Consider the following 16,152-nt stretch of genomic DNA (forward strand, 5'->3'; position numbering starts at 1 on the left):
CTGCATTAGTCAAATATTTACGTAAATAGCTCTGAAATATCTTCCGACCCCTGCTCATCGCACCACACAGCGACATTCTTGCTTCACATTGAGCTGATGTCTTCATTCTCTCCACAATGAAAATCTCGCCAATCTCCGATATGTCAAATACCTTGAATTTAGAATTCATCTGAATTGGTGAATAGCTTAAGTTTGTTCTTCAGACAGGCCTTGCTTGCAAGTCCTTTCCAAGAAACAGTATTTAAAAAAATCTCAAGATGTGAGCAATTAGTCAATCAGATTCACATGGTATGTTAGAGACAGTGTGGGTGAGGTAATATCTTCTATTGGACCAACTTCTGTTGGTAGGAGAGACAAGTTTTCAAGCTACAAAGAACTCTTCTACAGGTCGCTGAAATACAGTACTTCATCCACCTTGTCTCTCCAGTACCCAGGGATCAATCTGGCAACAACCATACTACAAATAACAGATGGGAAGTGTGAGCTCTTTAAATGAGGAAGAACTTTGGAAGATCTTGCAGGTGTAGATTTTGTATGAGACGTGTTTCCAGCTGTGACAGGAACAGACAAAAGCAGAACAACTGACTAGGTGGGGGTGGGGGTGGAGCTGGTCAATTAATAGTAGTAAATTGAAATGGTGAGTGATTAGACTTCTGAGCCAGTGCCAAGGCATTACTTATCACCAAAGCAGAGTGGAGAGGAAATCCCATTTTCCATATGGTCAGAGTTGTCATTGCCTCTCAGACACATTACTCTAGCGTAAGTCATGTTAGCCTCACATCAGGAGCAAGAGTCCAGACTGGGAAGTTTAGTCAGAATAGAACCCATAACCTTTGGGTGCAGAGAGCATGAATATGTTCCTGAACATTCATTTGACTGGCGGTCTGGAAAACATCAGCATTCTAGTGATTCAAGTTTACTCTGAAATCCAAACGCAGAGAAGTTGAAAGATTTTTTTTTTTGTTGTTGAAGCCTAATTGTAAAAAGGAAAATAAACATTGCCTTACTTGAAATGTTCAAAGGGCTGAAAAAAGTTAACATATAAAAGTGACACCTTACCAATCCAAACTACCAGAAAACTGGAATCAGGTATATTCTGAGTTCTTTGCATGTATTTTAACACCAAAATGCTGTAAACTTTGAAAACAAAAGTGTTGACTTTTTACATTGATTTTCCTGTAACACTTAACATTGTAAATAAACAAAAATTTTACAATCAGTATTTTCTTTGTTATTTGAGGCAACCTCTTGGGGTCAGACTACCTTAGGCAATCTTTGTGTGAAACTTGGACAGAAAGAACTGTTGGATGGACATTCCCCTGGGTGCAGATGGCCTGAGAAAGGCCCTCCACACCTTCATGTACCCTTTGTCATTAAGCAGGTTTCATGGAGCTAACGTTTTAGGACAATTGCTTGTTATGCTTCCCCTTGGTGTCAGTTTTTCAGGGGAAGCTACAATTATAATTGTGACTGGATGGAGTCCCCCCAACCCTACTCCCCATACATGAATTCACATTCAAAATAAGCATATGCTTATCGAAACCAAGGAAGATAATGCATTGCAGTACTACATACAATGGGCTAGGCCTTTACTGGGTGCATTGGTGATGAAACTAGGGAATGCTGCCTCACACCCTGGCTTGAAGTGGTTTCCATCATTTACAGGGTTTACAGTTTGAGTCAATGGCTTTCAGCACCCCCATTATACAAGTTGTCTCAGCCCTCTCATCTTGGAATTTCCTCTTTTCTTAAATTCCTAAACCAGAAAAATAGGGATTCTATCCACAGACTGCTTCTAGAATTTGTTCTATACAGTTCCATGCTGTCCCACATCTCTCAGGGCCGGTAAGAGGCGTGAGCAGTCAGTTCCCACATACACTGTCCTGTGCTTTGTTATTGACCCTGCCTGTGGAGGCGGCGCATCCTACCTGAGGTGCATCCTGACGCTGCAGGCTGCAAACGGTGGTGGTGGTGGCCCCCCACCTGGAATGGACCCCCAGTACATTGAAAAAGAGGCAGCGGCTACCAATAGCAAGGGCTCCCTGGCTGACCAGCCCCCCACTCTGCTGGCCCGGGAACTCTGCACTGCTGGGGAACAGTGGCCAGAGTCCCACATGGGCAGAGCCAAACCTATGGACCCGGTGTGCAACTGCCAGTGGCCTGGGCTGCAGCACCCCATTCAAACTAGGCCCCACAAATAATCACGCCAGCCTTGTCTCTGCTTTATCGATTCCCCATCTTGTAACTTCTCAGGGTGGAGATGGTGGGACCCATCTAGCCTGGATGCCACAATGCAACAAAAAGAACACCCTTCAGACTGTCACTGTGGGTATGTCTACACAACACCCTAAACTCGAAATGATACTCACAATTTGAGCTATGCAAATTGCATATTTTATTTCCAAAATAACGCTCTATTCTGAGACATCCTTTAACCCTCACGGAACAAGGGTTACAGGGGTGCCAAAATAGCGCATCTGCCATTTCAAGACCTCTCTCGAAATAGTGAGCACGTTCAAAAGACACAGAGTAGCTATTTTGGGATACTTCTAGTATCCTGAAATAGCCCCGCTGTGTAGACGTACCCTGTGAGAATTACCTCATGTATTGTACAGGAGAAAGAAAGTGATCCACCACAATCCAATCCATGTTGTTCAAGCTTATTCTATCACCAATTTGAAGGATGGCAGCTTATTTTCTGGCCATGTATCCTAAATCACGTTCTATCCTAACTTACAATCTTGCTTGTCCAATTTAACTCTGAATGTCTGCGCATATTTTGCAATGCACTAGCATTTGAGGGTGCTGTGGAATAACTTTGCAGCATGGCAATATAGCTTCACAGCTTGTATTACAGTTAATAGGATTCACAGAATTTGATCCTCCCTCTGAATTTGGAGTGTTAACTAGCTTATACATTCATTTGGAGAGAGCTGGGCAGAGAGGGGCCTCCATCTGGGTACTTTACTGCAATTATAATTAGTTATGTCCTCAGTTTCTATTATTTGAATGCTTACTTACCTGATTTAGGGATACACTGAGGCAATTTCAACTTACAAACAAAACAAAACAACCGACACAACCTGGCCAGTAGTTTCTGGAACTTCAAACCTCCCCCCAGCCCACCACCACCACCATCACTCAAGCAACCGGATTTTGTAGACCCAGTAACTGTTCTCTCAATAGCCACTCTTTTTCCTGGACAAATGGGAACGGAAACAGGTACATAGAGGCTTGAACATCCATTTCAAACAGATGGCTTCTACTCTAATTCAGAGGCGGAAATGAAGTCATGCATGCCAAGTTCCAGCCACAAAGGAAAACTGGCAGGAAAGTTGAGAACCCTTGAAAAGAGGGCGATAAAAAGGCCCCAATGCTCAGAGATGCTGAATAGCTACAACTCCCAAAAGCCACGGAGGTTAGAGATGCTGAACACCCATTAGGATCAAGCCCAATCTGAGAGTGCTCTCAAGCTGAATTACGGCAGCTCTGAATTCTGTCTTAAGACTCCTAGTTACTATGGGAAATCAAAAGAGCCCAGACTGCAGAGTCATGAAAGAAATATTTCAATAGCATTCCTGGAAAGAGCTAAGCAGTCTGTAGCACGGCCATTGCTAGTTACAAAGAGGATTCAGTTTGACGGACTGCCCCTGCCAGCAATCAGACAAAAGGTTTTTTACCAATAAAAATGGAGCATGTATCCATTAGCGCAGTATGGGACACACAGTGCCACTTTCACACAAAGTGGCGACATACTACAGCACTGTTGTCTGCTCCAAGCTTGCCAGTCTCTGACCATCCTTCCTCCTCCCACCTCCTACTACAGTAAATTCACATGTAATTTTAACAAAGTTCTTCTCAGACCAGCTGAATCAGAACTCTGAGATGTCCAACAAACATCCCAGAATTATTTAATTGGCAGTGTATTTGCCATCTCCATAGAAACAAAGGGAGGAGATCTCCTCCCTCAACCTCACTGCCACATACACCACAGAGCTGCAATAGTTTTGTTTCTTGTCACTCATGCAGCCTAAAGCTTCCACAGCCTTTGTCCTCCTACCACTCCATGGAGAAACAACTATCGATCTAACAGTGGACTTCTTTGCTAGCAGCTTCCACCGGGAGCAGTGGATGCCAACCACATGCATGAGCTCTTATCCTGCCTTACCTCTTCAGTGGAAATGTGATGATTTGGGTTTGAGAAACAGCTTTTTTATTGTCAGTCTGAATGAGCCTCAGAGTAGTCATGTATTGGTTAAATAAACAGCTGCCTTGGCATATGTCATACATTACAGTTAGGAATAAGTACTACAGTGGGATAGTCTTTAAACTCATTTCATAAGTCTTTTGTAATCGATGACATCCATTTATTATAATCATGTCCTGCTGCATTTGTTGTTACCTGCTATGAAGCACATTGTCAAAAATTAATGAAACTTACTCCAACTTACCAACAAATACCAAACAAGCCAAGCAAACCTGGTGCACATTCACATACATTTTTAAATGACTTCACAAGCTTAAAAGGTCTTAGGAGACTTGTGATTGGTGATGTAAAGATGTTGCTGGGCAAAAATAAATAAGCCTCAAGCTCGGCTGGCCCAGCCTTTCTTCCAAGTTCCTTGAAGAAACACCAAATGGTCAAAAAATGGACAAATGTAGCCACTTGTGAGGTAATTTGAATTTTATTTTCAAAAGTCCCCTTCATCCACCAATACAAGACATGACTAAACTGAACACAAACAATGCTTTCTATAAATTCTGCTGAAGCTCCTTTAAACACACACTATTCTCTGAATATAGAAATTTGGCCTAATTACCAGAGGTGAGGAGGTTTTAAAATACTCATATTGTATGTACTGTGAAATAATTTACCTGCTACAGTATATCATTTGTTTCTCTCACTGCCTCTTGACTGGCAGTGTTACTCACTTGAATTCTAGCAGTTTGATAGCTACAGTTTGAAGGGGAATCCTCTAATACCAGGAAGAGACACTAAGATGATGGAACTACAGGTTTAACTTTATAACTAACTTCTGGTATTTTAAGCGTTGTTATGGGTTTCCTTGAAAACACTTAAATCCTCCATTGAGAGAGCGGGTTTCCAAAAAGATTTTAGTCAGAGGAAAGATTTTATTATGCTGGGGAATGGGTCGGTGAATGGGTCAGTTTGCATTTTCTAGCTTCAGATACTGTCCCAATTTTAAAAAGTAGTCATTGACTAAAAAGGGTGCAGTGTTATTTATAATATTTATAAGATAGTCTCTTGCCTATGTGGTTCATTAATATCTAAGTTTATATTGTATTGTACTGTAGTTCTGCAGGCACTTTCAGTCTCACAGGAACTTTGAATTCCCCAAGCGCTCCCTTATTATAGGCCTTGTTTAGAGGCTTTAACAAATGTTTAGAGAGATTTTTTTTAAAAATAGTCCTTGCCTGTTGGCTGATCCTTTCATTTCTGCTTCGATTTCCCATTCTTCCTCCTCTCTCAGGAAGTTCACCAGTAGGAGTCTGGTAAAAAATCTGCATCAAATATAATCTACAACATGAGGTTCAAAATTTGAAAAGATATGGGCCTGCAAGTGTTTCTCCTATTTTTCATTGGTGTGCCTAAACCTCTCTCTGTGGTGTGGGGGTGAGAGAGGGAGGAGAAGGAAGAACAGTGAAGCAAGAGAAGGAAAGGACAGGGCCCAGAGAAAATATGAACAGACAAACTTCACATAACATCACTTTAACATGTTACCAGTCTTCAGGGAAATTATATGTTCATTCCAGAAGATACTCTATTTGAAATATTCATTCTCCTTAACATTTAACTACAGCCTAAAGGCCACATTCACCTTCTGCATACCAAGATAAGGCCAGTCAGTCTTTGAGGATAAGCTAAGGGTGAAAGGACAGAGAAGAGGGGTGTCCATTTATTAGGATCCTATAGAAAAACTAAAACCAAAAATCAGACTGCTCAGGGATTTGTCCTCCTTCAAGATCAGCTTTGGCACATGCACTGTGCTAGTGAACTCTCAGCACTGTAGTGGTTGTCACATAGTAATGATTGTGGCTTTGGGATGGGTGCAGGGTGAAGGACAGCTTGTTACATGATTAGAATATTGTTGGATGTTTTCTATGCATGGAGTTCACTACTCTTTGGAAAGTAGTGTTAAAATTCAGCCCCATCATAATCTTTCAACTGCCACTGCTAATTTGCACACATAGAGTAGTGAGCAGTTGGTAAATATTTAATTCCCAGAAGTGGAAAACTTCTCTGGCACATAGCCAGCCTGCATCAGAACAGCACAAACAGCACAAAAGCATTCACTGCAAGCAAATTATACCGGGGGGAGAGGTTGGTTGGGAGGATGTGGAAAGGAGAGGCAGGAAGGGATGACTAGGTAACACTAATAAACCATCTCAGAAAGGATTAAGTGTGCCTGCTACTCTTGCTATTTCCAGTCACCAATCACACAATTTTAAAATTGCATCATGCAGTCTTTGATTACAACTACCACTGGGTATGAAAAGCTCTCTTGCTTGGTTGGTACAGACTGTTGCCAATATACACACATACAAAACACTGATGGATGTAACATCCAGCAAAATGTCTGCCATGTAGAAAAGAAGGTTTAAAGATGGAAGCTTGAACAGAATTGTCTGTCTTGGTTCATAATAAGGGTGAGAAAATTAAATTCTATTTCCACTAACAGGAGAAAAGGGAAATAAGAGAACTAAATATTACTGCCACCATCTATGGCTTTGTAAAAGGCACCATGTTCAGGAGAGCTGCCGAAGTGAACTAATTGGCTTCAAGAAAGAAATAATCATGGTGCTTTGTCACAACAATATTGCCAGCTAATCATTTGGAGAACCCAAAGTTTCATGAACTTTCACCTTGTACATGGCAACACTGGCTCAGTTCAGTAAGAGGACAGAAAACCTATGGACAATCATACAGATAACTAAATGGATATTTAATATTTTATTTGAATTAAAAGAAAAATAATCTAAGGGGGTATAGAAGAAAGCTTTTCATTTTTTTCTATCTAGGGTGATCTGAAAAATACGTCCTTTCTTCTACCAGCCACGAGAAATAGCTATGTATTATTTGATTTACTTTGCTTTCAGTAGTAGTCACTGAAATGGGGTGAGATGCATGCTGATTTTCAGTGAATAGTTAGAGGACAAATCCACCTTGAGTCTTACCTTTCTATCTAAACACTTAGAAACACAATTGGCTTTAGGAACTTTTTCAGTCAGACTTTTCAATTGATTGGCAGTAAAAGACATGGTACCTGAAACACATGGCTTCATTTCTTTACAAGAAACAAATTATTTTACTAAAGTATTCGAAGAGAACAAGCAAGTAGGACATGAAAATATGGGGAACACATAGAAACATTTATGTCTATGAAAGCTCTATTCTTATGGAGATTGGTATCAAACAGAAAAAATTAACACAGAATTCAATGGTAAGAAAAAGGCAGGTTGCGTGTATTCCATCCCTCTGCCACAGCAAGTCAAGTTAGGTCTAGTTTACATCAGAAAAGGAAGTAAACCTAAAACCATTTAACTATATCTTTGAAATAAAAGCCAAAACATGATTACAGCTTTTAAGAAAAAACCCATTTCACTGCAAGAACAAAAGTACCTAATATAGCTTGAGCCAACAGGACATGCTTTAAGCAAGTGCTTTGATTGTTAGGGATCTCTCCTGCTGTAACTATGCTCCTGTGAACAGTAGATTCAAGGTTGACAATCACTTTTCTTAGAACAATAGAGATCAGCACTAATTAAATGCAACATGAAAACTATCCATGAGAATTATGCAATTAATATGAAATTCTAGAAGTTTTAATACGAGTTAGGCCCCCAAATTAAGCTCATTTTCCTTCTACGAAAATTACGACTTGAAGGTGATCTGATAAGAACAAACAAAAACGTACACAGTGATTCACAAGACCATTACTCCATTTAAAATTAAAGTATCGACACAACTGAGCTTTCTAAACGTAAGTAAAATGCAATATTTTAAATTGGTGCTTGTAGTTGAGGTGCACACAAGCCACATTCCACAACATTGGGTGCATATTCAAAACACCTTATTTCAAACTTCGAGAGATATTAAATATGTTGTCATTTTGAAAATGAAATGGGCCAAACTGAATGCACATGGACTCATTTGGCAGAAGCTGTGAAATACTTAAGCTATATCAACACACCAGAATTTCAGGTCTAGCCCAAAAGATCAGATAGAGCGGAGGCATTTTTAATATTGGCATCCCACTTTGTGTCAAATGAAACTCTCACCCTAGCTGCTGTCAGGTCTTTCATGCCACTAAAGTCAAGGGGTAACTTTGTATTCCACTGAGCGTTGCTCCCTAATTTCTTAAAATCTCTAGGGGAATGGGAACAGAAATATTCTACTGGAATATGTTGTATTGTTTTAGAGGAAATGAGAATGAAAAGGTGTTCATGTGACCTTGTCACTGTCCAACATCAATCAGTTTAAAAAAAAAAAAAAGAAGGTGGTTCAGGGTTTAGAGACCTCAGCCTGCTTACTTCCATGGCAATTACACTATTTAAAATCTTGTATTGAAGATCAAGGAGGAATATCAGCTAAAGCATTTGTAATGTAAATTATTAAATAAGGCTTTTATTTGATTTCCCCTTGTTCCCTTATCCTTTTGCTCAACAGAAGTCTTGTAAAAAGAACCCTTCCTCTCTCCCACCTCTTGCCTGACAGTCTCTTAAATGGCATTCAAGATTGTAATAACTGTGCTTTTGAGGAAAAGAGAAGTGAGTTGAGATGGGCTGGAGTAGTCATGGATGCTATTGTAAGAATCCTGTCCCTTCTCCTAGCAGGCCAAACAAGTCAAACATTCAAAAGGGGGAAAAAAATAAATACAATGATGGAAAATGCAGCTTCAGTCTGTGGTATTGATTCTCATTTGCAAACTCACTGCTTGGGAAAAACAACAACACAGGAACACCACATGATCTTCTATTTTGATACCTGGCAAACTTGTATCACATTGGACTGTTTAGGAAATTATATTTAGCTGCCTTTTTGGTCACTGTTTACAGCAGTGACCAACTATTCAGTCTTGGCCAGCTAAACCAAACTATGGTAAGGAGAATAGGAACAGAAAAGACAAAAACATACAGCTGGGATGGGGAAAAAAACCTTACGTGGGCAAGGAAAGAGGAAGACAGTTGTGTTCAGGATTTAACTATAGCTGGAGAAAGTGGCACTGCCACCTGGCAGACTCTGGTCTGGACACCCAAGGAGTAGGATGAAGGAAGTCTCAGGAAATGGTAGTGGTTGCAGTCTAGATGGCAGCTCATGCCTTCTCCTTCTTTCACTCAGCCAACATTCACATCCCCTCCATTAAGTCAGCCAACACAGTGGTAGCGAGCTTCCCCCTTGCCCCCAGTCTCTAATTGAGTACCCCCAAAAGGAGCAATGAATGGACTAGTCCCTCCCTTCGTTATACACCAGTTCAGTCTAATTTCTGACATCAATTTCAATTCACTGATTTCTAGCTCTACACTTCTCTTATTTATCATACATGATCTTAACAGAGGCCTTGAGTTATATCCGTAGGGCCTTTTTTTTTTTTTTTGGACTAATTTAGTCCGTCTCCATTTTGTCTCCCCACCCCACCCCACCCCCGCACAAACAGTTGTTACAGGGTGTTGTGGCATTTTATTAATTTTCACTCACTTTTCACAGTTGAGCTCACAATTACAGTAACATTGTAGGCCCAAATATCACCACAGACCCCTTTCTCCACCCTTCAGAGCCAGATTTGGTAGGGAGAAGATTGTGGGGAACCAGGTCATCCTCGCTCTCAATGGTTTTCTCACTGCTGCCAGGTATGTATAGGATGTTGACAGACACAGTAAGTTGCAAATTTACCAAGTGTCGGTTTCCAGTAAAGTCCTTGAAAACACACGGGTACACGGTCTCTCTCCTCCTTTCTGCTGTGCTATTAAACGCAGTTTGTCTGTTCAAGGCAACTATGATTTACTGAACTCCATTTAAGTGGGAGTCTCTGTTAGCTGAACTTTGAACAGAACCTAAAAAGGGTGTCATAAGGAGGAGGGAGAAAACTTGTTCATCTTGGCCTCTGAGGATAGAACAAGAAGCAATGGGCTTAAACTGCAGCAAGGGAGGTTTAGGTTGGACATTAGGAAAAAGTTCCTAATTGTCAGGGTGGTCAAACACTGGAATAAATTGCACAGGGAGGTTGTGGAATCCCCATCTCTGGAGCTATTTAAGAGTAGGTTAGATAAATGTCTATCAGGGATGGTCTAGACAGTATTTGGTCCTGCTTTGAGGGCAGGGGACTGGACTCGATGACCTCTCGAGATCCCTTCCAGTCCTAGTATTCTATGATTCTAAGCAAACACCTCCAGAGAGGTTATCCAAACCCAACTTTCTCTCATAGCTGCATTTTGGGCTCCCACAGGCCTCTTCAAAGTAGAAGGTGATGCTAACTGAAGGACAACGGCTTGAAAAATCAGAGGGGTGGAACTTTAGGTTGGAAACTGGAGACCTGTGAAGAGCGTGGAATCTTCTAGACTCAAGAGGGGACATTCTTGTGGGCTTTGATGGGGTGAGGGAGGGGTTTGAGTGCAGATTTCAAAGTTTATAGTGCAGCTCTCATGGTATCAGGTGCACACAGGAGAGAAGTGAGCAATAGAGTCAGAGGTTCATCCTAGAACACCCACTGGGCCCTGGTAATACAACCCAGCTAAATAAAAACAAAAACAGGCTTTTCTTAAGTTACTAAAGTTTTAAAAGAAAGATTGAGAAAATTGGCCTTTTCCTCATTAAGGGGAAATTATTTTCTCCTCTTTATAACAAGAACCGTAATTGACACCAGTGAGCAACATGTTGCTTAAGTCATTGAATGAACAGCCTATCATAACTAAAAAGAGTTTATTTGAAAAGGTATTAACAAAATGTCTAATGTAACCCATTTAACATCAATTTGTGAAATAAAGCATGACGTTTATTTGGGTTTCTGTTCGTCCTTGAAATTCATCAAATTTAAGCTGGACTTAATGGTATCACTGCGAGGGAACCCAATGGTATCACTCCTTATGGACAATAGCAAGAGACACCTAACTGGCAGCACCTTCTTAAAAGGCAGCAAAAATAGCATTGTACTTATTTTCAGAGAGGGGAGCCATAGGAAAAGATTTGAAGTTCTTCTATTGACACACCATAAGGAGTGAGCGGTCTTCAAAAATTATTTTACAGTACAACACGGTGTTTTGTTAATCAGAAGCAACAACGAACACCTTACTATTTTCTTCCACCTTCTCCTGTGGATGTTCATACTACAGGGAGAAAAACAAAAGTATTTTAGAAAAAAAAGTATATTAGTATATACATTGGCAAAAGTAATCCGGAATTAGTTGAAATTTAGACATCAATTGAATTATTTTTTAAACAACCTGTGTTGATTTTAATTGTTCAGTTAGGAGCATTATACTGCTAGGTACAGAGCATCTTCTGTGATGTGACAACTCTAGAATTCAGCATTCTACATTTCACTTTCTGAAGTTAAGCATCAGAGGAAAGGGCTGCACTTCCTCCACCAGCAAGTGCTTGCAAAGTCATCCGTTCCATGGGAAACGGAATCCGGAACTCAGGATCTGACGTGAAAGTGAAAGGTGGTTTTTCTTTAAATTGTCACATGAACATCATTTTAGCTGGTATAATGATCCTCACTAGCATATGGTTTACCCTCTTTGATATGGGGTAGTGTTTCCTGTAAGCTGGGGGTTTGAGGCTCCACTCAGGGGAAGATTCCAATGCCCTTCCTTTGCCTACTTAATAGATAAAAGTTTCTCATTAACAATTCCTCAGCAAATAGATTCATTCTTCATTCGCTTAGCAACTGCTCCTCAGCTGATTAGCAGCTGATTAGCAGAATGTCCACAGTAATGATTTTTCTCTACGGGTGGTGCACATGCCTCAGTGCACTGAAACTATCCCGCATATGTTTGGAAAAAATCCACAGCGGATGGAAAAGATTAGAAGGAACTTTGTATAGGGACCTTGCCTCTCAAGCTTCTAAAGCATCAGGCACAAATCAAAAAACACAAGGTCCCCATCCCATCATCACCGGAATACTAAGGCCGTGGTCACAAGCTTCTACAGCTATGCCAAAGACATTAAATTGATCTACGTATAACAGAAGATCAGTGGAGGGAAGGAGGTTTGAGTTTGATAAAACCTTTGTACTTCATCTATAACATTCTGAATGTTTAGTTCAGCTGAACTCCCATGTTAAACAATCTTCTGCTAGAAATCTATGCAAAATATGTAGCTTGGATCCTTGGCATAAATTCAGCATGGCTTAAAATATCTCCTATTGTCAAAGGAATCTGTATGTAGAGATTTTTCATGTTCTTTAAAAAATTAGGGATTGGGTTTTGCTTAAAAAAAATAAAGGAAACAGGTAGAGGTAGGAGAAAATATAAGTGACCTTCTAGAGTTACTCTCTTTATTATTTAAAGTGGCTACAGCAGAAGTGTTATCCTAACCCTTAAAAATATTAATGGCTTTATTAGACCATTACATTTTGGCTAAAACCATCCCAAGAGGATCCCCAGAAAAAAAAATCCCTCCTTGTCTCCTGTTGGTAATGGTAGAGCCTTATAATGGCATTAGAAGGAGATATGGAGGGACCTGCATGGTGTGAATGCAAGAGGAGTAGGACCATGCAAAGGGCTAAAAATTGCACTTTACCAATTCTACAGTTTTGTACTATTTTTAACAGGGTTCACAAAATGTTGATTTCACTGTTCCAAGAAGAAACACTGCTGCAACTTTTTGGCAAGAAGGTATGGAGAGGGGAGAGTGCGAATTAGGAAAATCTAATCTGCCCCTTGTTGGTTCCTCTAGAATTTGTTTCAGAGCAAGCCCCACCATGTATTGTGTTCAACAGATCTTGTCAGGAGCCATTTTATAGATTGGGGAATGATGCCCTGTGCTTCTATGCACAATGTTCCACACAGGCAACCTTCATGAACCATGCTGAACCAGAGGATAAAATACCATATGCATCAATGGGATATTCTTGTCTTGTCTACTTAATGGATAGAAGTTTATCATTAACAATTTCTCAGCAAATAGAATAGTGATAGAAATGTAGCTGTGTTAGTCTGGTGTAGCTGAAGCAAAATACAGGACTATGTAGCACTTTAAAGACTAACAAGATGGTTTATTAGATGATGAGCTTTTGTGGGCCAGACCCACTTCCTCAGATCAAATAGTGGAAGAAAATAGTCACAACCATATATACCAAAGGCATTCGCTTAGCAATTGCTCCTCAGCTCAGAATCCTGATACAAAGCTGCTGGTGTTCAGTACCCACCTTTGTGTTTTGTATTGTATCTTCAAAACTCTTCACAGTTTCTTCCAGTACTGAATCCATAGATTGAATTCTGGAAGAAAAAAAATCAACTTGGATAATCTCATTGGATGGCCTCATTTCAGTGTGTCTATAGTTAGTGCTTCATAAATTCATTCCTGGGAATCCCCTAACTCAGAGATCAGCACAATAACCCACTTAAGGAAAACCCTTGGATTTCTGTACTAAGTGCACCTGACTCCCACTGTTAGCCACAGAATGATAATGTTCTTATTTTGCCCACTGCTACCCAGACAGACTGGCGAGAGCTTCCAGTCTTCTCAAGAAAACTTTCAGAAACTTGGGGGGCATACCTGGCATGCATGCTCTCAAATACAGAAGATATGGACCCATCCTGTGGCACCTCCTCAAATATCCTAGTTGGAGACCAGCTACTCCGTAACAGAAGACATTGGAGCAAGGATGCTGGATTTGACAAGCTATTTTAATGTGGTAAAGAGCTGTAGGGACCAATCTGTGGTAGTCAAGGGTTCAATTTGCATTTTGGGTTTATGCAAAACCAAAATTCCAAGTAAACCTTCAAAGAAACACCACTGGGTTCTGGTTTATGAAATCTGCTAATGGAAGTTAGTTACTTCAAGCACTTTAAAGTTGGTTCTATACCAAAAGCTCAGATCCAAACACCTAAAAACCATGGGACCATTTAAATCCAAGTTTTGCTCCTCAGGTCCAAATCTACTAGTTACAGATTTCAAGGCAACACTGATTAAAATGGAATAAAAGCGGCTCTCTCTCACCAAAACAAGTTGATCTAATAAAAGATATTACCTCGCCTACCTTGTCTCAAACGAAAAAGTCACAGAAGTAATGATCAGCATCAAAAGTGATCATTTAACTACATCTCTCTAAAATGACATATGTAGAAGAAAGCCGAAAGATAAATACCTTTGCTTTTGATGATTACAGAAAGAGCTCAGTTTGATGGACTGTTTATTCCAGAAATCCTACAAGAGTTTCCCAAAGAGTACATGTGTTATTTTGGAACTGAATATTCAATCCACGTATGGGTTAAAAACAAATTAAGACATACACACCACTGTGTCCTTCTCGAGGCTGGATAAAATTTGAGCATCCTTCTCAAGATGGGCAAGTTCTTGGACAACCACCTTGTGGAAGTTCTCCAATTTATTCAGTCTGTATGCAATAAATGTAAGTTCAGCAGCTTTAAAATGCAGCATTACAAGACAGTGTATTACTACTGTAATTTGATTTATGTAGGTCACAGCTTTTCAGCTTTATAAGGAAAAACAAAAGTAGTTTTCTTTCCAACATATCAAGTCATTTTTTTAAAGTAACTATTTTACAACATAGCTAGCACAGGAAACACTCAGATTTTTTGGCATAGTACATGTCTTCAGACAAGTGAGAGAGCAATATCTCACAAAGGTAAATATAAGGAAATTTGTGGAAATAAGGTAAAAGCAGGTACATTTCTCAAGTCAGAACTATCCCGAGGGAAGTACTTTGCCAAGACACCACAGTCAGACACACATGAGCAAGCAAGAATAATTTGCACATGGGGATTAGAGGGACTGGTTATATAATATAAAGGCTTTATCTTCTTAAGTTACAGCTTTTTCAATAGGTGCATGTACAGTACATACCATAGGTATTATACCAGATGGCAGCTTTTCAGTGGCCTGTATTAGACAAATATCTCTGTCCAGCTCACAGTGGGCAAATACATAATGCCACAAACTCCTGCTGCTCCTGGGCACCACTAAAGTCAATGGGCCAAAGGTGTGAACACAGGCTTGGCATAACAGGACAGCCACTTTGTCAGCCCTACTGAAGAGTATATTAATTTCAAGGGCCTATTCAGATATAGTGTTGTTAAAATGCAGCCTGTTACTTATCCAATGTGCTAGTTAGTGTGGACAAAGAACTATCCACCAAACTTTCCCAAGTGTATATATTCTACCCAATTAGAAAATGACAGAGGAAAAAGTAACCTAAGAGTAGGTCAATTTTTTTCAAAACTCAAAATTGACAAAATTTCATAATTCAAAATTAAAAACAAAAGTTTTTAAGTTTTTATAAAATGAATGTTTTCATTTCTGACCAGTTCTAGGAAAAGCACAACAGCTATTTTCTACACTAAACTTAGAAGATAAATTAAATTTTGTTTTTTTGTTTTGTTTGTTTTTGCTTCTGCATTTACATCAAGATACAGTTCAAGTGATATATTTTATCCAGTAGTTATTCAATGAGTAGTACATGTGTTCTGTGTAGTTTATAAGTTCAAGATGTAGTACTTGGAACTATTTCACACTGTCATTGCCAAATCCTCCACACTATTGCACATTAGTGAGCACAGAAAAATGTTACAGGCTCATGATTATTCTGAATCAGTATTGATCTCAAAGTGTGCTTGTGCATTACGTGTACACATACAGATACAAATAGATTTATATTTATGCAGTTATTCATAATACCTTAATTGACTATAAAAAGAACATTAAGAATATGAAAAACTTCCTAGCAATTGATGTCTGTTTCTCCTTCAAATAGAAAAATAATGAGGCAGATGAGATGCAGTTTGCGGGCATCAAACAAAAGAAGAATTTATGAAGCTGACTTTTTAACATGGACTGCCAGTCAATGGGACACTAAGTGTCTGATGTCCACTTTCTTAGCTCCACACCCTTTGCATTGATTCTATTCTCATTCCTTTTGCAGGAAAGTGGGTTATGCAGTAATTACATTG

The 16,152-nt window shown here is 39.7% G+C and overlaps 1 protein-coding gene across 1 annotated transcript in view; it reads right to left on the bottom strand.

Moving 5' to 3' along the window:
• Positions 1-10,931: 10,931 nt before the first annotated feature.
• The window catches only part of SYCP2L (synaptonemal complex protein 2 like), a 65,238-nt gene continuing 60,017 nt past the window's right edge, over positions 10,932-16,152 (bottom strand). The window contains exons 32-35 of the mRNA XM_089775986.1: positions 14,480-14,579; positions 14,331-14,389; positions 13,389-13,458; positions 10,932-11,343 (exon numbers count right to left, since the gene is read on the bottom strand). Of these exons, the coding sequence (XP_089632112.1) occupies positions 11,281-11,343; positions 13,389-13,458; positions 14,331-14,389; positions 14,480-14,579 (292 nt within the window). The 3' untranslated portion in view covers positions 10,932-11,280. The remainder of the gene's footprint in view (positions 11,344-13,388; positions 13,459-14,330; positions 14,390-14,479; positions 14,580-16,152) is intronic.

The sequence above is a fragment of the Pelodiscus sinensis genome, chromosome 2 (assembly GCF_052426305.1).
Source record: "Pelodiscus sinensis isolate ZL-2025 chromosome 2, ASM5242630v1, whole genome shotgun sequence".
NCBI lineage: Eukaryota > Metazoa > Chordata > Testudines > Trionychidae > Pelodiscus > Pelodiscus sinensis.